Source organism: Ambystoma mexicanum, chromosome 1p, assembly GCF_040938575.1.
Source record: "Ambystoma mexicanum isolate Mex_15411 chromosome 1p, UKY_AmexF1_1, whole genome shotgun sequence".
Taxonomy (NCBI): Eukaryota; Metazoa; Chordata; class Amphibia; order Caudata; family Ambystomatidae; genus Ambystoma; species Ambystoma mexicanum.
The window spans coordinates 196,981,788-197,004,913 of record NC_090921.1 but is presented as its reverse complement, the minus strand read 5'-3'; the positions used below and the strand labels follow the sequence as shown (position 1 = coordinate 197,004,913).

Genomic DNA, 23,126 nt, shown 5'->3' with positions numbered 1-23,126 from the left:
GTTGCATCGCGCCCTGGACTGCTTGCTCACAACTTGTGCCTATGTTCTTTATGTAACAATTCTTTGCACAAAACAATCATGTGTATGTTTTATTTTTAACTTTACCCAATTGTATGGAAATGATGTACTATGCAATTTAAGCCTCTGATGAAAAGCTGTACACAGCTTGAAACACGTCTCAGGCTTCTCTTCGCACAAACAATAAAGGCTTTTCTTTGCACAAACAACTAATTATAATTTCTTGGCGCAGTGAGACTGGGAACATCTTTGTTTTTCTTCAACTATTCCTGTGGATGTGGATTGGCAGTACACCCACACCGCCCAGATACCCGCAGCCTTGCTGTTTATTTTCTTAATCACTGTATAAGCGCTGTGGACTCGTGACTTTATCTGCCATAACTTTGTTCTTGACACGTACCCAGGCCAATCGCGTGTGGAACTTCCCGCGCACCCCGAAACACACTTAGCCAGGCTAATCGTGTGTGGAACTTCCCGCGCACCCCGTAGTACACGTACCCAGGCTAATCGTGTGTGGAAATTCCCGCGCACCCCGAAGTACACGTACCCAGGCCAATCGCGTGTGGAACTTCCCGCGCACCCCGAAACACACGTACCCAGGCTAATCGCGTGTGGAACTTCCCGCGCACCCAGGAACACACGCACACACTATTTTTCACACAGCGGGTGTCCGTGTTTGTCGGTACCCCTTTGCACCTCATTTGTCCTAGAGGGACACTGTATGGACCATTCATCATGGCTGTATATGGGTGCCTTTTGTTAGCGCACATTTTGGCGCACATTTTTTTCTGTCGCAGGGGCGCTACCGCCTGCTTTCTTGTGGCGTACTTGTTTGGCCCTGTGCGCGACTTTGACCGTGCGCTGGTTTGCCCTATTCCATTCCATGAGTACGGGTTGTAGGCGAGCGTGTGGGTGTTCCGCGCACTTGCCTCCTGTACTTCCCCCGTGACACCCATATTTTCAGATGTTTTTCTCGTGTACGGACTTCCATGAATCGATGTGCGCTGGTTTCCCTGCGATTTTCGCACTTTTACTGCGAATCGCACGTTTTGGCACCTCTGCGCGGGAATTTTCGGCGCACATTAATTCCATGAATCGACCCTCAATCTGTTGTAAGCCCGCTCCTGGCCACCCAGGGGTAGCAGCCGACACAAACACAGACCGATCGCAAGCTGAGAGTGTCGTACACGCGAAGCAAAAAGAAAAATGGAAGGAATGCAGACGATGTAACATGGGTTTAAATCCTCCGTCTTATGGTCAGGCTCTAGCACTCCAATCGAATTCAGAGCAGACACATTGTAACGCTATCCTCCTGAAATGCCCAGCTCCCGTAGCCCATCAAGCCACCAGCCTCAGATAAGAAGCCGGGAATTGCTCAGAGGACCGTGCAGGCATGTAGTAGGCTGGCTGAATTCAAGCTTAACGACCTTCAATTACCAAATGCCAACTGTACAGCACAGAATTGTTATTGGGTACTTTATTAGTGATGTGATGTACACATCTATGTACTGTTCATCGTGTTTTTATTGGATGGACAATTTTCCACTGGCCTTATACATTATTTGCTGGATGGAAACCCCTTTGTGTACTTTTTCGGACCTCGTACGCGAAATATTGTAACATGCCATCATTTCCGTTTAAGACATGTATATCCTTTGGCGTGTTATCCAATTTCTTCTGGATTCTTTCGTGGGCTGTAAAACACATCCTTTGGAAATATGACTTTAAAATATTGCTGTGGAACACTACACCAACTGAAGGTCCTTTGGAGGCTGGGTTGACTGGGTGAAAGGATGGTTATAGCGTATAGGCTTTTGTTAATAATTCTCTTGTTTACATTATAGACAATTATGTATGTACCCAAGTAAACTCTTTGCTTCAATCAGGGGTCTCAATGAATCCAACCATATGTGCTGACTATGGGCCTCATTCCGAGGTTTGCGGTAAGGGGTTAACGGCGCCGGTAAGGGTGCCGCTGCCGTTAACCCCTTACCGCCGCATTACAAGGTCCTTTAGCGGGGGCCGCTATGGACGGCTGCTATTACCAGGCGCCATTAGCGGGAGCCGCTAAAGGACCAGGGAGCTAACAACGGTTTTTGATTCTGAAAGGGATGTTTACAGTGTGTTAAACTCAAGCACTCAGTTATACACTCACATCTGACCACCTGTCAAGAAGTTTGCAAGTGCAGTTTGTGGTGAATTCAGAGAAAAGTACTTTTGGTTCTTTGGGAGTATTTACAACTGCTGGCAGAAGTCTAATGCAGTTCAGAAAAAGTGTAAAGTTTGTTTGGGAGAACGTTTTAGCAAGTGTGACAGATTGGGAGAGAGAGAGAGAGAGAGAGAGAAGGTTTCCGTCTAAGTGAGTAGGCAGAGATGGAGGTTGCACAGACACATGCTATGGTCGGAATACTATAGGCGGAGGAAGGAGAGATATTGTAAACATATACAGGGTTAAATACAGAAACTTCACTCTCTCTGTCTTAAAAAGCTTCCAAACTGCACAACTTTGTTGATTTTAATGTTGCTTTGAGGAAAAGGGCTGCTTGGGTGGAAAGGAAAGTTGGGACTTGTGAGGAGAAGGGTGCAGGTGTCCCAACTGCCCGGGATGATGAGTACTGGATGTGAAGTTGGGCGGTTGCGCTGAAGAAGGTCACTGCAGGGTCAGGGCTGCGCGCGCTCACTTCACTGATCGCTTCGCATTTCATTTTCCTGATTTGCATTTGTCTTCTTTGCTTCAGGAAATCAGGAGTGAGGAGTGAGATTTCAAAATATGTCCACCCTGTGACCTTTCTATGCTTTGAAGGTGGCTCCTTTTTTAAAGTTGAAGCTTCCGGGTTATAAAACAAGAATCGTTTTTAAAAAAGTGTTTAATACTGGGGTCGCAGGGCTTCTGTAGATGTAATGGCCAGGGCCGCAGGAGTCACAGTTGTGACCCCTAAATGATATCCCTCTGTAAATCGAATATGTATATATCAGTTTTATTTTTAAAAAACACACTAAAAGTAACATATAACATTCATAATTAACTACATAGGATACATCTGAGATTTCAACATCGTGCTCAGTTCACTGCCACCCCTAGTCATCAATATGGTGCATGCAATATGAAGCCCACGTGACCGTGGGGGCTCTCCCTGACCACCCCAAAAAAGGGAAGTCTCCTATTCAGCCCCCCATGTCAAAAGGTTCCATTCCAAAATTATAGTAACCAACCTTCTGACAAGATAGGGCCAACTCTGTAGTGGCAAAGAGCAGGTGCAAAAGTCACCTGTGTATCTCTAACAGATGCTGGGACAAAAAGTCACTGCAGGCAGAGGTAGAATTTCAACTATCTGCAACTCTGTAGACAATTTGAATACGTGTATGACTTAGATTATGCATTTACATGCGAAAGCAGTTAGTGAACCACTATTGCCTTAAACAGGCATTAGGTGCTTGGGAGCCTGACAATGGATATGAACAAACAATACTGGATCATATTTGTTCAGACTTCAGGTGAACCTAGGTAGGTGTGACCAGAATTTTAGCCCGAAAATCAAGAAACTTTGCATGGGTATTTTTTTTTTTTCGATCTGTACTAGTTTCGTGCTGCAACATGTAGGGGAACTCCACAACAACCAGACATAGAAAAAACAACCTGCTAGGGAAAAAGCTAGTGCACCCTATTTCGAGAAGAACAAGAGCTTTATTTTGTATACAAAAAGGAAATGGCGACAGGGTATTATTATAAGTCCACTGCCACAGAGCTCTCTCTCCTCATCAAAATGGAGTTCACATTATAAACACAAATATCGTCATTCATGGTGATGCTTTCAATATACAGTATTAATCCCCCACCCTCATTGACTACCAACTATTTACATGCTAATGGTTACATACGGACCCTTTGCTGATAGGTCGTCTCGTCTTCTCCTCCAACTTCTCCACACGTGGGTAGCGAGATCTTCACCTCGAAGTATGCAAGGTAATTGATTAAGCTTAAAAGACACCACTCTACCTTCGCTCCAAATCACGTGATGAACCTGAACTCAGTAGATAACTTCGAGGTGAACCTGGTCCTTGCAAACAAGGCAACTTTTTTCTCATCCCAGACACGTAGGCGCCCCCATCATGCCTCTCCATCGCAGTCTACTAATTTGGCATCACAATTTGCTTTCCCTGCTACAAATCACGGACTTTGTTGTGCTCTACTCCCCCCTGTATCAGTTACCTCTTCCGGAAAATAGTGGCCTATTTCCACTAATCCATTCAATTCATGAAGGATTTAAGAGCACTATTCCTATACATCTGGTAGTTCAAATAGAATGATCATTCTTCTGGGGGGCGCTAGCGCTCTAAATCCCAGCTCAGGACCTTGGCCCCCGCTCCCATGAGTATAGCCTTCGTACTGGGCTGCAGCCAGTCCCATTCAACTTTTGACATTCCTACCTAATTGTTCAAGGGACTAACTTGATACATTTATATGTGGTCGTATGTGTGTCTTCCTTGCCGCGCCTGGGAATTGGAATGCTATAATCAAGTGAGAGATGAGGCCTCTTTGTTCTGTGTTTCAAACATAGGCTGGGAAGATTCAGGCCTACTCTTAAATGCAGCACGAATTCATGTAGTAAATATCGCACACATTCAATGTATTCTAAGCGACTCTGCCGAGAAGAAATGGTTAGTCTTATCCTATATAAACTCCTGAAATATATGAGTCTCCCACCAACTGCTTCCACCCATAAGATCCCCCATCCCTCTACACCACTCTGTATATTCTCTGTGTTCTAATATATTCTAATATTTTTTCCACAACCTGAATCGTTTGGGAGGGGTGGGGATCTGAACATGCATCCCAATAGACATGAGAAACGTTGTGCAGTGTTTCCTTTTGTGATGGGTTTGCGCAGCAACACAAGACATTTGGGCCTCATCACGAGCCTGGCGGTATGCAGGGTCTATTTTTGCTGAGTAGAAATGGCGTTACCTCTGGATCTATGGCGCGATATCACTGCATCTCAAGTATGCACGTACGCACCCTTGGCCCTGGCGGTAACACTAATTGTGCCTGTCGGAAACCGTGCCGGAAAGTGGCTTACCGCCCAAAAACCCAGTGCAATTAGCGCTACCACCGACAGTGCTATCAGTGCCAGCGGGAGACACATCACCGCCTGAACGGGAATCACAATCCATCAAAAAACACAGCCCCCGGAAGCCATCCACACTCCCCAAGTAGCAGAAATGTATCAGGACAGGGTCATGGCAAGACAGCTCATGATCTGCTGTGAAAGCCAAAATATACAGATGGTGAGCTTGTTGTGCTGGTCGATGAGGTTGTGGCCCACCATGATGAGCTTTATGGTGCAAGGCAGTACAAAACCTCCTCCCAGCGGCCCACCAAAATCTGGCAGCCGGTGAGCCGGAAGGTTTATGAAGTTGGCTGCATCCCGTGGGACAATGAAGACTGCTGGAAAAGATGGAATGACCTGCATGTACGGGTCCCAGTACAGGCAGGACACCATGCCCACAGGCGAGGGCACACCGCCGGAATTACCACTAACGCTGTGGGAGGAAAAGTGCAGCTCGGTGCTCAACATGAAGGGAATCAAGGGTGTTGGAGGTGCTGTTCCCGGCAGCCAGGAGGCAGAAGGTGAGGCAACCCTCCCCCAATATGTGCATGCAACAACAGCAGCCTTACACAGTATCCCACAGTGGAATGACCCATGAGGCGGGCTGAGTGTGGGAGCCACTACAGGCACGTACCGCAGCACACATGTGCCAGTGCACCAAGGCCACCCCTGTGACTCAGAGCAGTGGCAAGGGTAACCAATGGACAAATCCCAGCACCATGTACAACACACCCATAGCGGGAGCACAGCAGTGACCCTTAGGGATCTGACAGCGACAAGTAGCACGCCACCCCCACAATCATAACGTGGGTTGGCAACGTTGAGGCATCAGGAGCAAGCCCAGCAACAGCTATCCCAGCAAGGTACCCTTGCCATGCACCATGGCAAAATGCGAACCCCCTATGTGGTCCCACCACTTTGTGCACCTGTTCCCAATCCAATAGCAAACACAACCAGACCAGGCCCATGCCTCAGCCCAACTGCCCATAACCACGATTATCACCATGTATTCACTGTTGTGCATGCCAATACACATGGGAGAATGTGTCCTAACGCCATCCCCTATGTCCCATACAGGCACACAAGGTTTGCCAGAGGTGTTGGAGGATGAGGATGTAGGCAACCCCTCTAGAAGTGCGCCCTCCCGTGGAACCCCGCAAAGGGGCCTACATGTGACCCATAGGTGCAAGAACCATTCCACCAAACCCCACCTCACCATGGAAATGCCTACTCCCTCAGGCCATCTGACCAGGCGCACACCAGTTGCCCCAGACATCTTCTCTGCCGAAGTTGACACCGCCAGAGAGGACACACAACTGCTGTCCATGTCACTGGAGAAACAAACACCTGTGTGAGTGACCAAGCAACAGTGCCCCCAACCCCAGGCCGCAGCCCCGAACAGGGCACAGACACCCCCTCCAATGGCTCCCCTGTCAACCTATCCAGGCAACGTACCTCCTCATCATTGCTGCCAAATGTCACATTGGGCACGCTCATGCAGAGGCTGGATGAGATGGAAACAGGACAAAAGCAGTTGGAGGCCATCGCCATCGTACACTCTCACTATACGCAGGCCATCCGTGACATAATCCATGGTGCCACAAGGAGGATGGCACGTGACAATGCCAGCACACAGAGTGTAGTCACTGCATGCACAACATCACTGATGGGGTTTGCCCAAAGGGTGCATGAGATGTGTGATGGTTTCACAGCCCTTGCTGGGCAAATCTGAGAAAGCAATTCCCTCCAACGGCAACAGCTGCAGGGGGCATCAGTAATTCTTTCCACTTTAACAACGCCAACTGAGTTGTCGCACCAGAGCACCCCTAGGCAGCAGTTCCTGCACCATCTGCACACACGATCACCGGATGATGGGAGTCGGGAGAAGAGGGCAAGGCCATCATTGATGGCATGACTAATGTTGGCTGGATTGGCCATGCAATGGACACGCTGGAGGGTGTGGGTAGTCGGGATTGTGTGCTGGGGTGTTGGTGGAGAGCAGGGAGGTGGGGATTGTTGATAAAATAAGTTACATACAAATCTGTTGAACTTCATTTCATGTTTGCATTCCTGTGCACTTTATTCAGACTGTGATGGTAGTGGACTCAGTCAGGTCATTGTACTAGAAGTAATTGGGCCTAATTATGAGTTTGGAGGTAGCCATGCCGTTTTTACCAGCATGGCTACCCCCAAACTTGGCACCGGGTCCCAAAAAATGGGAATTACCAGCCCATTCCGACCTTTGAACTCCCATGGTGACCGTTGCTACGATCCTGTTCTGTTAGCGGGTGCTGCTCTGCACGTCTGGTCTGACCATGCGTACAGAGCGGCCCCGCGATCAGAACTCGGAATGTTGCGGCGAGGTAACAACGGCACCGGTAGCACTACAGGCACTGCTGTTGCCTTACTGCAACACTCATACTGTGGCCCATTGTCTTTTAGTGCCTGTCGGGTCTGTCTCCCTTCACTCATGTCATCACTGTGAGTGTCTTCTCTGGCTCCTGCCACATTGTAAGCAATATTCAATCAACACTACAGCTAAATTCATGCCTAGTCTGGGATGCTGAGGAAAACCCTTATTGATGTATTTATATGTCCAGTTCAGTACTCTGGATGACAACCCTTGTATAACACCCCCCTCTTAGAATCCCCCTGGCCCCACTGAGCCAAGAAGTAGGTTTGTTTTGCAAATTAAAAGGTTTATTTGAAAAATTAACAAGATATATATCCCACTTTTATAATAAATTAATAATTGATATCACACTTATGGATATAATGTTGATCAACAATGGGTAATCTGGCCCTAGCACACTTCTTTTCAATCAATGAGGAGTTAGTATAGGATGGATAAGGTAGCAAAAATACTTTTATGGTTTCAAGGGAAAAGCAATGAGGAATAAAATGCAGTACAGAAATACTTGATATGATTTTAGCAAAAGATAAGATAATCGCTTTTTCTCTGGCAATTCACCCCCACGCCCCTATGCAATGTAAGAAATGGGAGGAGATGGAAAGAGGAGCACACAGTTCTCAGGAATGCAATCAAATACAATACGAAATTCAGTTCCCCCCCAGCAAGCTTAGAGGAAACAGGTAGAAGTTTGAAACACAGGCCCAAAATGCTTTGAATGTGATGACAATGAAGTGAGAAATGTGCTAAAAATGCTTTTAATTCCCTCTAGAGGTTCAGGGTGGGTGATATCTAGTTTATATTAGTTCAGGCTCACTTTAGCAATGCTCTATGTGTAACCAGCAGGTTAAAATTAATTTTAGCAAAGGAAAGCAAGAAGCTGCTGATTTTTACACATGGCTGAAATTGTGCAAAATGTCAAATCACAGCAAATTTAGTTGCGTGCGTCGAGCGCGATTACGGAGGCACTATAAGGAGTAGGAAGTCGGTTTTAGGCTCGTTGGAAAGCTCAGAATCTTAGCTTTAAGATGATAGTTAACACTCGCTCCTAGCACAAACGGTTCCGGAGATATGGTAGGTAGTTTTTCGGAGTTGAAATTTAAAAGCGCAAAATGACAGATGACAGTTTTCAGTTTTAAGGATGACAGAATGACATGATTCTAGGAGGCAGTTCTAATAGGCTAAAATAGTTTGGATTAGATTATTTTAAACTAAGAAATTGGCTTTGCACAGTGAGTACTCACACTATATTTTTGAAATAAGCCGTCAAGTTCTGGTCAGGTTGGACAGGACTTCTGGCGGGTGGTTCTGAACAGCGGTCTGGTCTCTGGTTGTGCTCTCAGCACTGCACAGTTCTGGTCTCTCTGGATCTCTGGTCTCTGGAGGTTGATGGATTTGAAGTCTGGAGTCTCCCGGCAAAGCGTCCCGCAAGAAAGTGGAAAGTAAATGTCCTGTCTGGCTTCCAGTAGCTCTTTTTATGTCTTTAGAAAATGGGTGTGTGCGTTGGTCATAACTAAACCTGCCCCTCTCTACTTGTCATTGGCCCAATTCTCCCCTCTCCCATGATTGGGGGAAGGAAATGGATTGTCATCATGATGAGGTCTGTTTATGGGTTAGAGGATCCTCCCCATGTCAATTTGCCCACAAATCTATATTTGATTCAAATACATATTTCCCAGATATACAATTTTTTGAAATTACATGTACACATTATATATTCCTTATGGTCCATGCTTGTCCGCCTCTGATCTTCCTGGGGGCTTGCATTAAAAAATGACAACATTTTGTGCTTTTTGACTGGTTTACCAATATCGGACATTTACCAAAAATTACACAAATGTGAGCAAGGAGTATGGACATTAATTGATGAAGTGTCAGATTTTTACCATGCAGACCTTTGGAGTAAGACCCTATTTTCCGCTAGCAACCCCCCAGAATACACCACAGGGTCCTAACACCTCTTAAAACGTGCACAGAAAAATCACAAGAATAAGGATATTACTTATATAATTCTGACAAGTCCGTGCTATGAATTATCCATCTTTTTAACTTATGCCCTGGTCAAAAAGGGGTGTGGCTTCCCACATCACATGGTGGAATAACTGGTTTATCCACTTCCCCCAAGCTCAGCTGGCTCTCACAGGCACTTCTCCTCCCACTTCTCCCAAGAGGAAGCCACTTTACGCCCCCCCCCCAATATAACATTTGCCTGAGTCCAGGACAAGGCTTTGTTCAACCTCCTGCAGGTACCCCTCCCCTAATCTAATCAGAGAGGTTTCATATCCTTTTGGTGGGGAAGCAGGAGGCAGCCAGGCCTGGGAATGCAGTTTGATCAAGTTTCAACTCCTGTCGGGGGTTGCTGTCAGGCAGAATTCAGCTAAATGTCACTTTAGTTCCCAGTTTAAATCAAACTTACAATTTTTACATATACATTAAATAATTACTTCCTTCAAGTCATTTCAGAATATAGTTTTACATTGTATCCACCTCTTCGCAAGTCTTTCCTTGGCCTGGTTTGGGTTCCTCTGTTCAGTTTTACACAAAAGTCTGGTGTTTCTAAAACACCGGCTTTCTGATAGTGGTGAGCACCGGGATTGCATCCATTTTTGACATTAAGAAAATGAATTCCCCAAAGTTCTGGGTTGCATTTGGCAATCAGCATTGCCATTCCCAATGGTTTCAGGCTACTGTGTGTGTAGCCCAATGGTGGTTTTAGGCAGTGCCCTCCTGTGCTCACAACATAGGCAACAATGGGTGGCAGCCTATTCTTCATGTTTTCCCTGTGCACTCTCTGGGGAGTTCTGGCCATCATGATGTTTTCCATGCCAGTACTGCACAGTTTTATGGTAGGGCTTGGCTGCATGGGTAAAAACATCCCACAAGCTGCTCATCATCTGTATCTTCTTCTGGGTGTGGCCTGTTCGCGTTGGGGGGTAGTGGTACATTCCTCCTCAGATAATGTTGTGCAGCATTGCACACACCAATATTATTTACCCAACTTTGTCAGGGGCATACATCAGGGCTGCACCAGAATTGAGGAGTCTTGAGGTGCCTTTTGCTGAAGGTGCGCTCGATGCATATGCTGGTACGACGGAGTGCATGGTTGCAGGGGGTCTCCTGCGGTGTATGTGGGTCATGCACAGGGTCATCAGCCACGCCAGATGCAGATAGCCAGAGTCACCTGCATGGTGTGAAATACAGACATCAGTTAATTGTCTCATGCATGGGTCTGCTGTCTCAATGTATCTGGGCATTGTTAGACATGAGCATTCATGTGTACATCCTGCGCATGCAATGTTTATGTGTGATTGGTCTGCAGCCTTGCTTAATGATGCCATGCATTGCTTGTCCCATAAATACACCCTGTGTCATTGTGGTGGGTGTTCTGTGGCATGTCCCAGGTGACTACACATGGGCCTGATGGCTGTGACATGGGTGGGCATACTGTGTGGTGCTAAGTGGATCTGCACTGTGCCACATTCAAGATGCATTGTGGTTCATGCTGTCTGATGTGGAATTGGGATGGCAGCAGTGTCCGTCAGCATGTGTGTGCTCAGGTGTGTCCAATGTGTGCTTGCTCCCTTGGATGCCCCCCTTCGTGGTGCAGGCGCTGCCCAGGTACTGACAGTGCATACTCTTGACATGCAATGCTTCCTTTCAGAGTTGCTATCCCCTCACCCCTTATTCATCTTGTGCTACCCTGTGCATATGTGGCATGGTTTGTACTCACCCACTATCCAGGTCTGTTGTCCTCTGTGCCTCTCCATGTATCCTGGCAGTGTGCTGTTTCGTACGACCATAGAGTTGTTGGTGGAACCTGGTATCGGGCACAGCAGTGGGTAATGACGAGTTCAGGGCCACAAGTCCCATGAACATTGAGGGAGTGGTAGTGCTTCCGGTTACTGTATAAGGCCTCATGGGCCTGGGGTGCCACCAACACAACTGGGGTGCAGTCGATGGCTGCTATCACATTAAGCAGTTGTGCAGGGTCATAAAACCGTGCCTTCATGTCATTGACCTAGGCCTGGGTGGTGGGTAGTGCAATGTGTTGGATGGAATGGCGCAGGAGGCCTTCCAGCACCTGGCCCAGAACTGTGTTGAATGTTGACTGTCCCATGCATCATGTTGAAATCAGTGTTTGGGGATTGGGTGTGTCTTTCATAGCCCTCTGGTGAGTATTGTGTACACCTGTGGCTTCATTCCTGGCATCTGGGTTAATTTACCTCCAGCCAGTGTATCGCGCTAATACCACTGTACATGTATTTGGGATATGGCTGTAATTGGGCTTTGTGTTGTCAGTGCTCTTAGCACCGGCTGTATTTGCACCAGCTGTAATGGCGCTGGCTGTAATAGCGCTGGTTCCTTTTGGCTCTCGTGGTATTTGAGCCGACTCATATTCTGGCGGAGTGCTATTGACAGCGTTAATACCATTTCCACCGGATTTAAGGGCTACCGCCCAACTCGTGATGGGGCCCTTTGTGCAGGTATTTTATCAACACGTGCTTGGTTCGCAACACAAGACACTTCATGCAGGTATTTTTTTGATTCAATCTTAGTTTCATGCAGCGGCACGAGAAACATCGGACAGGTCTTTTTTTAATAGCCGTAGGTTCTGAGCAGTGGCACAAAAAAATGTATCCGCGTTTCCACAATCTGTGCTAGTTTCGTGTAGCGACACGAGAAACTTCATGCAGCTTTTTTTTATATTCCGAGTAGGTTCGCACAGCGGCACAAGAAACTTCACACAGGTCTTTTGAAACATGCTAGGTTTGTGCGGCGGCATGAGAAACTGCTTGTTTTTTGTTCGGTTCATGGAAGGTTGACACAGTGGTAAAAGAAACTTTGCTCCACTGATTTTGACTCATGCTAGGTTCGCTAGCTTCGCTCAGTTGCACGAGAAACTTTGTGCTGCTCTTTTCGATTCATACTAGGCTCATGCAGCAGCACAAGAAACTTTGTTCCACTCTTTTTGATTTGTGCTAAGTTCATGCCTAAATTCATGCGGCAGTACAAGAATATTTGCACGGCTCGTTTCGGGTTGCAATACAACAAAAGACACTGTGTGCCGTACTTTTTCACTTCCGTGGCTGATAGAATGGAATTTCAGAATTTTGACCAGCCCTAAATCTATGATCACAGGTAGGAGGCTGCTGAATAACTGGAATGCAAATTGAAGTTAGGAGTAGGCCGTTTCACAGGACAAATGTTACCTGCCTCCTCCTGTCGTTGCACCCTGCCACACAAATTACGTAATGGCAGGAGAAACTATAACCTACCAATGAAATAATCGACATAGATCCCTTGGGCTAGTGCTGGTTGGAATAGCACTGCGGCTGCAGAGATGCATCTATAAAAAAAAAGAGCGCTCTTGTTGTTTGGTTGAGTGAATGTAATTGTTACTGTTTTGTGGTGTGTGAGTGAGTGTTGATATTTACATAGTGCATTCTTGTGGACATAGCTTTGACTGTAAAAAGGTTTTGCAAATCATACACAGACATTTTGATTACAGCTGTATATATTTTTCTTTAAGATCAGTTATTCTGCCTCAAGTCCACTTCTTAGTGACCGAATTCAGTTCCCATCCTTCCTCCGGACTATCCCCAGCGATGACTTCCAATCCCGTGGCCTGGTCCAGTTACTTATGCACTTTGGTTGGACCTGGGTGGGTCTATTGGCCGAGGACAGTGACTATGGTCAGCAGGGTGCACACATTCTTCAGGAAGAGCTTCATGCTGCTGGGGCTTGTGTTGCTTTCTTCGAGACAATCCTCACAAACAGAGCTGAAAAGAACACTTTTCATATTGCCCAGGTAGTCAAAGATTCAACTGCCAGTGTCGTTGTCATCTTCTCCACAGATTATGTCATGGTCTCACTTCTGGAGGAGCTTGTGAGGCAAAGAGTAACAGGGAAAACTTGGATATCCAGTGATGGATGGTCAACATCTAATGTGCTTTCAATTGAAAAATATTCAGAAATCCTTATAGGAACTATTGGGTTTGATATCAACAGTGGAGATGTCCCGGGCTTAGAGGAGTACCTCTCCAACATTAACGCTATAAAATCTCCAGAGTACATCTATATCAGAGAGTTCTGGGAGGTCACCTTTGGTTGCAAGTGGTTGGATGTAGAGGAAACGCTAATTATGCTGGAAAATACTACAAGTTTCTGCACTGGGGCCGAGAAGTTGGAGAGTATTCATAACGTTGACAATGATTTCACGACCTTCAGGATCATCTTCAACATATACAAAGCAGTACGCGCCATAGCCATGGCATTACATGACATGAAATCCTGCAAGCCTGGAGAGGGACCTTTCAGCAATGGGATCTGTGCAGACACCTTGAATTTCCAGCCCTGGCAGGTAAGACTGAAGGTTTTTTTGATATTCTGAATAGTGTAATGTCATAATTTTCAATTTTATGGAGGTTTCATGTCATTTAATTTTCTCAACTTCTTTCAAAGATTGCCTTACATTTTTCAAATCTAAAATTGGTTTTGTTTAAAACAATGTGTATCGAGGTGGATGGATCAGAGTTGAGAAGAAAGATCATTAAATTTTGTGTGACTGATCATGGACATTGCCCACAAGAATATATCAGCAACAATTAAGTAGTGACTAATAATTATAATTTTTTGCCAAAACCCTGTACACTGGGTTTTTGCCAGCAGACATGTTCTATGCAGTTATGGACTCTGAGAATCTGATTCACGCCATCAGTGACCTTGACTGCTTTAGGAGCCATTGAGGTGGACGCACTAGGACCTTCTCTGTCTTATCCTTGTTAGGTAAGAATTAGTGCAGTCCAATTGATGTGGGACTACACAAGACTTATATCTTGGTATTAGGTAACACACCTTTTGATATAGGCCTGTACTACACAAATTGGTAGTGTGACTGATCTGCCAGGCTTATCTTAAGAGGGGTGGTGTGAGCTGTCGAGCTGTACAATGAAATCAGTCAATACAAGTATCCAATTAAATACGTACACACTTAACATTATATAATACATGTTTTATTTATTTATACACAAAGATATTTAAAGCATTCTTTAAAAAGAAGTTATTAGCTGTACCATTAATCTCAAGTTAGGATTCAATAAAAAAGTGAACAATGAAGCAGGTGAGTAATACATTCATATGGTACACATGTTCCAGCACCCAGATGTGACGTCATTTGAGGACAGTATATCATTTGTATAGTATCACCTTTGCAATATTGGGTTTTCATTGCAGGAGAGGTTAGGGTTAGAACAGAACAGACTGAAAGGTATTAAGAACAGTTAGATTCTCCCAAAGGGATGCAGGCAGTCAATTATCCCAGCATTAAAGTGTTCAACATTAAAGCCTGTAAGGGAACAAGCACTACCAAAGCCAATAGGTTCAGAAGGAGAACTTTAGGGAGCCAGGACAGCCAAGATCAATGGAAAATGTAAAAGTTCTGGTGCTCTTTGTCTTAGGAATACGTTCTTAAATAGTCTGTGTTCAAAAGAGAAATCACAGCAACTCAAGAGGAGTCCCATTTGGCAAGAACAAGCTGTAAGGCCTATGCAGGTAAGTTGAGGTCAACTTAGTGTAGGCTTCAATCGCACTCCCAAAGATAGGGAGCACCCCAAATGGCAAAAGGATAAAATACCCCAAGTCCCACAGTACCTTTGAAATGAAGAAAGTGTTCCAGCTTGTTGCCTTCATGATGCAATGCAGCAGACCCTTGTTTCTGGTCCTTGGATGTGGTGATGAAAGGGAGGACGTCTGGCGGACTCCTGCAGCCGCACTTGAGAGAGACTCGGAAATTCCATCAATTCAGTGGCTCTTTATGATTTTGGCATCTTTTCTCAGTGCCAAAGAAGAACAAAAAGCTCTGGTTAGGATTTCCTTGATACCTCGGTCCTGCACTCTGCTGATGCAGATGTATTGCTTCTGTAGGTTCCTCTTGATGCCCACAAAGATCTGTACAGATTCACACTACAGAGGACAATGCACTCACTAGTGGTTGAGGTACCCCACGTATTGGGATTCTGCAGCCTTGTAAAGTCACAGCAAGGCGAGGGTTGCACCAAAATAGAGTTTGTCCTGGGGCTAGTAGTTCACATCAGTATAAAGGAGGAAGTCTTCCTTTACGGGTATTCCCTGTTGATTTGAAAAACGGGGTCAGCACAGCTGCAGGGCTTCACTGGGCACTTTGCGGTCCTTCCTTAGCAACAGAGTCTTCTCTCCTACCGCTTCCTCACCAACTTCCCGGGTAACCTGCGGAGTACCACAGGTATCTTGTGTCTCCCCTACTCTCTACAATGTGTTCATCAAGCCTCTTTCTGACATACTTGACAATCTGGGTATCATCTACACCAATTATGCAGATGATACCCAGATGCTCATACCTATCACTGGCGACCACATTGTAGACAGTAAGACACCTAATGACATCTATAGTACTATTCAACTCTGGATGGCGAAGCACAGTCTTTGTCTAAATGATGAAAAGACTGAGCTACTCCTCCTTGGCTCTCACACCAAACTGAAGAAACGAGTGCCCCTGTTCTCATAATTTAATATTGGTGGAAAAATCATGAAAGTAGCAAAGGGTGTATAAACATTAGGAATTTACATTGACTCTGCCCTTACTTTTACCAGACAAACCAATGCCCTAGCCTCTTCGACAGCACTGACTTGTAAGCTTATCCCAGCCTGCCGACCTTACCTGACACAGACAAACTGCACCTCAATAGCAAGAGCACTAGTCTTATCTAAACTTGACTATTCCAATGCATTATATTTGTGCACATCTCAGCAAAATATTAACAAAATGCAAATAATGCAAAATAATACCATTGGAGCGGCGTGTAACATTCCTAGAAAGCATCACATCACACATAGCAGACAAGCTATAGAGTGGCTTAATATCAAGCAAAGGATACATTTGAAGGCACTCTCCTCACACATAAATGCCTTTACAACCAGGCACCAACCAACATAGTGGACACCTTCTCACGACATAACCCCATGCGATCAAACAACAACGGGCAGGCAGAGTCAGCTTCCCAGGCCTTGTGTCTAAGAAATGGAACAATCTACCCATTCACATTAGAGAGGAACCCTCATTCGCACAATTTTGCTTAAAGGTAAAAACTTGGTTCCATCTACAAGACAACATCCAGTCTAGTCAGTCAAATGAACTCACCGTACTCCTCTACTCATCCTACCAACATTGTATATATCTGCCTTCTCTCTTTAGATGCATACCTCTTTGTACATTGTCTACATAACTTGCATTTGTAATGACTACTCCACTGCACTGATTGATTTACGTATGTACGATTATCCTCCAAAACTCAGAGAGTTTGGGGATTCCTGCAATCTCATGTCATTTCATTACAATGTGAACAGTTGAATATATCTATAAAGACCTTTATCTATGTAACCTGTAACTTCTTTAGTCACCTGTATATCCTATTTGTGTGTAACTTGTAAGATTAGCACCCAGCTGCCTCAGGGCTTGGTTGCGCTGTCCTCCAGGATAAACAGCCGGCAAATTGGCACTGGTTTCACTCAGGCCCACCTAGAGACAAAGGACAGCAACATTTTCAGGACCCTCCCTCAATTCCTGCCTTTCCCGACAAACTGGAGCTTGGGAGGGCTTCAGGGCTGAAGCCCACCAAAGGCAAACTACACAAAGGACTCAAAACTGATGCAAAGAACAGAGTAAAAGACAGAAGAAATGAACTAACAAGAAATAGTGAAAAAAGAAGACAGGGGCCATTTGGGGAAAATGGTTAACCTTGGGTACAGCACTGCAGCTGAGGTATCAGCCTGCGGATAGATGTCACTAGGTAGTGAAAAAGAAACCACTGCCACCAGCCATTCAAGTGAGTTAGTGTAACAAAATGGAGAATGGGCGAAACGTATTACTATGTAACCCCCAGTCCTCCGCATACGGTGGTGTGTGCTGGACCCGTAAAGGTAAGTAAGACAGGGATCATCTTACTATTCTTGGGAACTGTAGTTTACCCAAGAAAATGTAGTTAAACATTAAGAGAAGTCTGAGGGACTTTTCAGTGGTACTGCATAAAAGATGTTGTTTGTCACAATGCAAAAGGAGATGCCTATGTAGTTTACCAGACTGAGTAAAACAGTAAGGAACATACACATGTTTTTTTTAATTAGAGAAGAGTGTGGGAGCCCCTCCACTCAGTAGGGTCTACAACCCTGTTTTAGCTCACTTCACTCTAATGTGATGAACTGCTTAAGTGGGTCGGACCAGACTGATATGCAAATGCATATTTCACCCCTGTGAAAGGTACAGTGTGTCAAAACAAGATTGTAGGTCCTCCCGAGTGGGCAACTTCCCACAGAAAATGTTATTTGTCTGGGGTCGTTCTCGGTAGAGGGAATCCCGGACCTTCTTTTAGATTTTCACCATTTTCACCATAAGTTGCCCAGGGTAATCCATACATGCGCCCCTTTCTCATTGTGCTTAGAGAAGCACAATTTCAACACACTGATGAGGCCCGATTAGGCCGTAACATGTGTTTGGGGTTGCTGTTGGTACTCTTGTTCAAAGGACACTTGCCTAGCATTTCAGTGCTTGACTGCCACAAGTGGGTGGGACCAGACTGATATTCAAGTGGATATTTCTCGGCTGTGAATGGTACAGTGAGCTAAAACGTGGTTGTGGACCCTCCTGAGTGGACACCTTCCCATAGAACAGGTTATTGGGCGATGTTCGTTCTCGGTAGAGGGGCTCCCAAACCTTCTTTTGTCATTTTTTGTTAGTCTCAGTCAATTCACATTTGGATGTCACAACCCATGAATCTGATACCACTATGGCATCGTACGAGGGTTTTGATTCAACTTCTTTAAAGAAGATGAGTCTCTCTCTTGCTTGAGTCTCTGTGCTATGTAGAATGTTTTAATAAACCAAGTGAACTTTTGAAAAATAATATGTAATACCACAATTTAAAACAATCATAAAAAGAGGAAGCAATTAAGGGTTCTTGAAGGATTCAATCACATTGAAGAAGTAGAACCTGAGCTATCGAGGACTCTGGTACTGTACTTTACAGCTTTCTATCAGTAATATCGGCGCTAACCATTTTAAGATCTAGATTGGGCTTTTTTGCTCTGCAAAACTGTAGACTCTTGCAAGGTATTCACATTAGTCATAATCCACACAAACACCTCATTAGCTTAAATCACATGTAAATGACTCTCTTATGCATTCTTTGTGAATATTCTAAAAAAAAACATACTTGAATTTATTATGAGGTGAGTGGATAAAACCAGCCTAATTTTATGCTATGTTATCTTATGTTATGTTAATCTACCTTTATAATGTGCCAAATCAACAGTGTAGTAGTATCAGAGAACCAAGGTTAGTCAGTGGAGTGGGGTGCTGTGCCCAAGCAGGAATATCCAGACCCATCCTCTTCCTAAACATCCTTCTGTCTTGAGGGTTTCAAGAAACACCATGGGACTGTGTAAGATGTTAAGTAGTTCTTGCTGTTCTTTGAAAACGTCTGTGGTCATTTTGGCTAGAGAGACAAATTTACCTCAACGAGGGTGAGTAATTGTTGAGTAATGGGCGTGCAGATGGCCATGATAGGCCACTTCCCAACCTCACCCGACATACCTTTCATGAAGATGACTTCTCTAGAGCATACCTCCACCTGCAGTGATAGTAATTAAATGATCATGAGTCTCAAATGATTGACAAACATTTTATCTACACCTCCAGCTTCTACACTACATAAAGAATGTGTGCTTGTCAGGAAAAGGAATAGCAGAGAAATTCTTTGATGGGCATGGTGAGCCCCCAGCACGGTACGACATTGTAAACTGGCAGCGGAGTCCCCAGGGCATTGTGTGGCACAGGAAGGTGGGGGAATATGAAGGCAGTGACCCTGCAGGGCAGAAATTGCTATTCAATGGCAATGAAATCCTGTGGACATCTGGAAGCTCTCAGGTAAGTTACTGCTGCTTCCAGGTAATTGCCTGCCTGTTCAAAATACTTCTATCTTAAGACTTGCATCAGTAACTGATTGCATAGAAACACACATGATGTAGTCCAAGTTATCCGCCATCAATATACTTGAGAGAAATGCACCTGTAAATCGTTTCTGCATCTATTGTTTGCATATTTCAGGCCATTCTGAAAAAACACTGCTCTTTGGGAGAGTTCAGCCAAGCACAATTACCACATTAGTGATAGAGATTCGCAGGGCATGTGTGACTCTTACCATTGCTCATCTTATATCCATCATAGAAACTTACAAAGTTTTGTGAATAAATAGACCAATGGGAGGTAAGGATATTTTATGGCCTACCACGTACTCAACCTATAAGATTGTATGCCAGAGCAGAAGTGCAGTGCTCAGTGTACCGATTTGTCTACGACACATGAAAGATAACAGGTTGTACTCTTCAACTAATAAATCACCTGCAGCATAGTCTCTTTGAACCTGCTACATCGACTCACGTTTGTGCATCACTACTCTGGCATGGACTGTGTTAGAATTATGGACCATGCAACAAGGCCAATATGTCAAGTGTGCCAAATTCTTTAGTAAGCAAGCAATCATATCTAGGCAAACAATGAAACAAAGTACTCCTACTCATGGCCCATCACATCCAGAATTCCTACTTTGGCACACTCATATAGAATAGTAAACGAAATCCTCCATGTGCACTTCAATCCTATTGCCTGCACATACTGCTCACTCCTTAGGCAGGGTCGAAGCTGAGAAAGCCCTTCACTTACTCTTTGTAGTTTGGGTTTAGTGTCCCCAATGATTCCCCCATCATCACATAGGAGGGACATCTCATCCCAATTTCGACCCCAATGAAGAATGAGGGTTTTTAGAACCTGTCTGTAACTGAAGCTAAAGGGGTTTAAGGCTTTTTGGACACACTGGGATAGAACTGTGGGGAGAAAAGACCAGAGGGTCTGGCCCAGGCCATACTGACTGTCTGAAACCCGTTTTTGTTTGCCAGATGGGCAAACGTCACAACACATGAACAAATTCAAGTAAGGTTTGACATGCGCTCAGGGTGATCTATATACCAAAGAATGTGAAATGAGAGTCTGGGTTCTTCATATCCTAAGCAGCTCTTTCTCTGTACTTCAATAGGCATGATTTCCAGAGCCCTTGCCAACTCACTTAGGGTAATGATTGGCATCCCCAGTCAGCCGCCTCGACTCCTTTGCCATTTCCCAATCCCAATGCAATGTTTCAGGTTGTGCGAGAGATAGAGGGACAGGCACAGGGGGAGGGGGAGAGAGCGGGACAGAGGGAGAGAGAGAGAGAGGTTGTCATTGGCAACATGAGAAAATTAAAATGCAACCTGTCTGCAGAGGACAATGGTTTGAGTTTGGGAAGCAGGTTATTGTGTGCCTTGTATGACTTTGCATACCTTGCTATGCTGCGAACGCCATTTTAGTGTCTTGCTGTTCCATGTAATGCCTTGCTATATATATCTTCACGCCTATTAGTATTTGTTCCTTGATTAGAACTAGTGATTTATTATCTGGTTTGATACCTAATCTGTGTCCTACTTACCTTCTCAGCCTCTCACCATAACTGACATCACATCAGCACTTAACATTACAGAACTTAACAATCTACACCAAAAACAGTGGCCAGAACTCCCGCTAAGCCCTGCGCCTCCATTGGATAAACTGATTGTGGTTGCCACTCACACCCACACCCTAACAAGACTGTAGCCAATAGATCACCCAACACAATATGAATGCTCAAACTTACCTAATCAAATATTCAACATGGTGGTCTTTCTCAGCGTATACCTCTTGCCATGAAGCATAGGATAGCGTGCCAATGGTGCCTAGAAGCTTACCTAGACAAACCCAACCAACTCTCTTTTAGGTCCCAAATTTACTAAAAATGCATTAAATGTAGAGGGCATCTGATGTGTTTCAGGTAATGAATCTAGTATCATTTTCAACATTAAACTCTCACTACAACCACACATAGGGCCTCATTACGACCCAGGCCTAAACCATGGCGCTATTAGCGCCATGGTTGACACCAGTAATTTATCGATTCCGCCCTGGTGAATGGTGGAATTACCGCCACATTCCAAGGTTGGCGGGGCGGTAATTCCCCATTCACCATTGGCCATTCCCCATTCCCATTTTTGCCCCATAGGGCTCAATGGAAATGGGGAAGGCGGTAGTTACAGTACCGCAAATTACGGCACCGTAATTACCTCCAAGGTCCCTTTGCGAGTCCAATCCTTAACGGCTGGTAAAACCAGCCGTTAAGGTAGGGAACCGCAAAGGGACCTCGTAATTAGGTGGTAAGGGGTTAACGGCGCCACCACCTTTTACGGCACCGTTAACCCCTTACCGCCTGGGTCGTAATGAGGCCCATAGACTTGCTAGCCCAAAAACCCCAATTTCAGCTCCACATCGTTAGGAGACTTGTCCCCCACTTGGAAAAGACACAGCAAATTAATTAATGTGACCAGAGCCATTGCCCTCTCTTTTCTAGACTTTTATATTTAGGACTAATTGAAAACCAACTAAGCCAACTGCAACTTACTCAAAGCAGGTAGACGCAATTTCGAAAGCAATCCTTGGACCATCTTTCTCACCAGACCTGAAAAATCTTTATTAGCTTCCTATTGCAAAGAGAATAAGAGATAAAGAGAATAGAAAACAAAATCAACGGTATCACTTTCCAATTCCTCCATAACATTTACTCTAAATACCTGAAGTCTTACATAAAGTAACCAGTACAAGTACAAACAAGGACATGATTGCTAAGGTCATTACAGGTTAAACTAACTACATACGGGTTAAAAAAACTGAAACAAGAAGGTACATCCATCGCAGTCAAGGTCAGAAATTCTGAACCAATCACTCGACAACCCTGAAAATAGAATGCACTATTAATCAGCCCAATCTCCAGCCAAAGGCCAGTAGAGACTCCTCTGGGAACAACAATCAGGAAGGAAATGACTTATCCCAGCCACACCAGGGACAAAATAAGAGAGACCAACCACTGATGGACTAGGCGAGCAGGTGACGAGAGCATGGGTCATCCCTTCTAGTTTTTGGCTTCACTTTCTGTCTGTAACTTCATTTCCATCGACCATCTTGGATTGGTGACCTCACTTCCTGTGGGCATGTTGGGTTGGTGGCATCACCCGGTCAAGTGGCACAGCGAGTAGAGCGCTTGCTTTGACATCCGTGCAGAGCCTGCTAACACAGGTTCGAATCCCGGCAGGGCCAAACTCAGCCTTTCATCCTTCCGAGGTCCATAAATGAGCACCACACACCGTGGGTAATAATAAGCAGCACTCAGATACCTGAGGGCTCGTAGCGCTATATAAATGCCAAATTATTATTATTATCACTTCAAGCGGGCACCTTGAATCAGCCCAATCTCCAGCTAAAAGTGTTCAGGTGACAAGAGAGTGTGTCATCACTTCGGAACTCCCTAGGGACATCCAGCCCGGCACATCCCAGTTAAGGGAGGCACAGTGAAGAGTGAAGACCACCTTTTTGCTTCTTGGTCTACAATCCTTTGTTTTGCTGTGTCATGCTCTTTGTCTGTAAGTATCTATGATTGCTTATT

The 23,126-nt window shown here is 45.0% G+C and overlaps 1 protein-coding gene across 1 annotated transcript in view; it reads left to right on the top strand.

Annotated features, from left to right (window-relative positions):
- The window catches only part of LOC138466089 (extracellular calcium-sensing receptor-like), a 137,993-nt gene that overhangs the window by 55,096 nt on the left and 59,771 nt on the right, over positions 1–23,126 (top strand). Inside the window, exons 3-4 of the mRNA XM_069607227.1 lie at positions 13,067–13,897; positions 19,265–19,492. Coding sequence (XP_069463328.1) covers positions 13,067–13,897; positions 19,265–19,492 — 1,059 coding nt within the window. The remainder of the gene's footprint in view (positions 1–13,066; positions 13,898–19,264; positions 19,493–23,126) is intronic.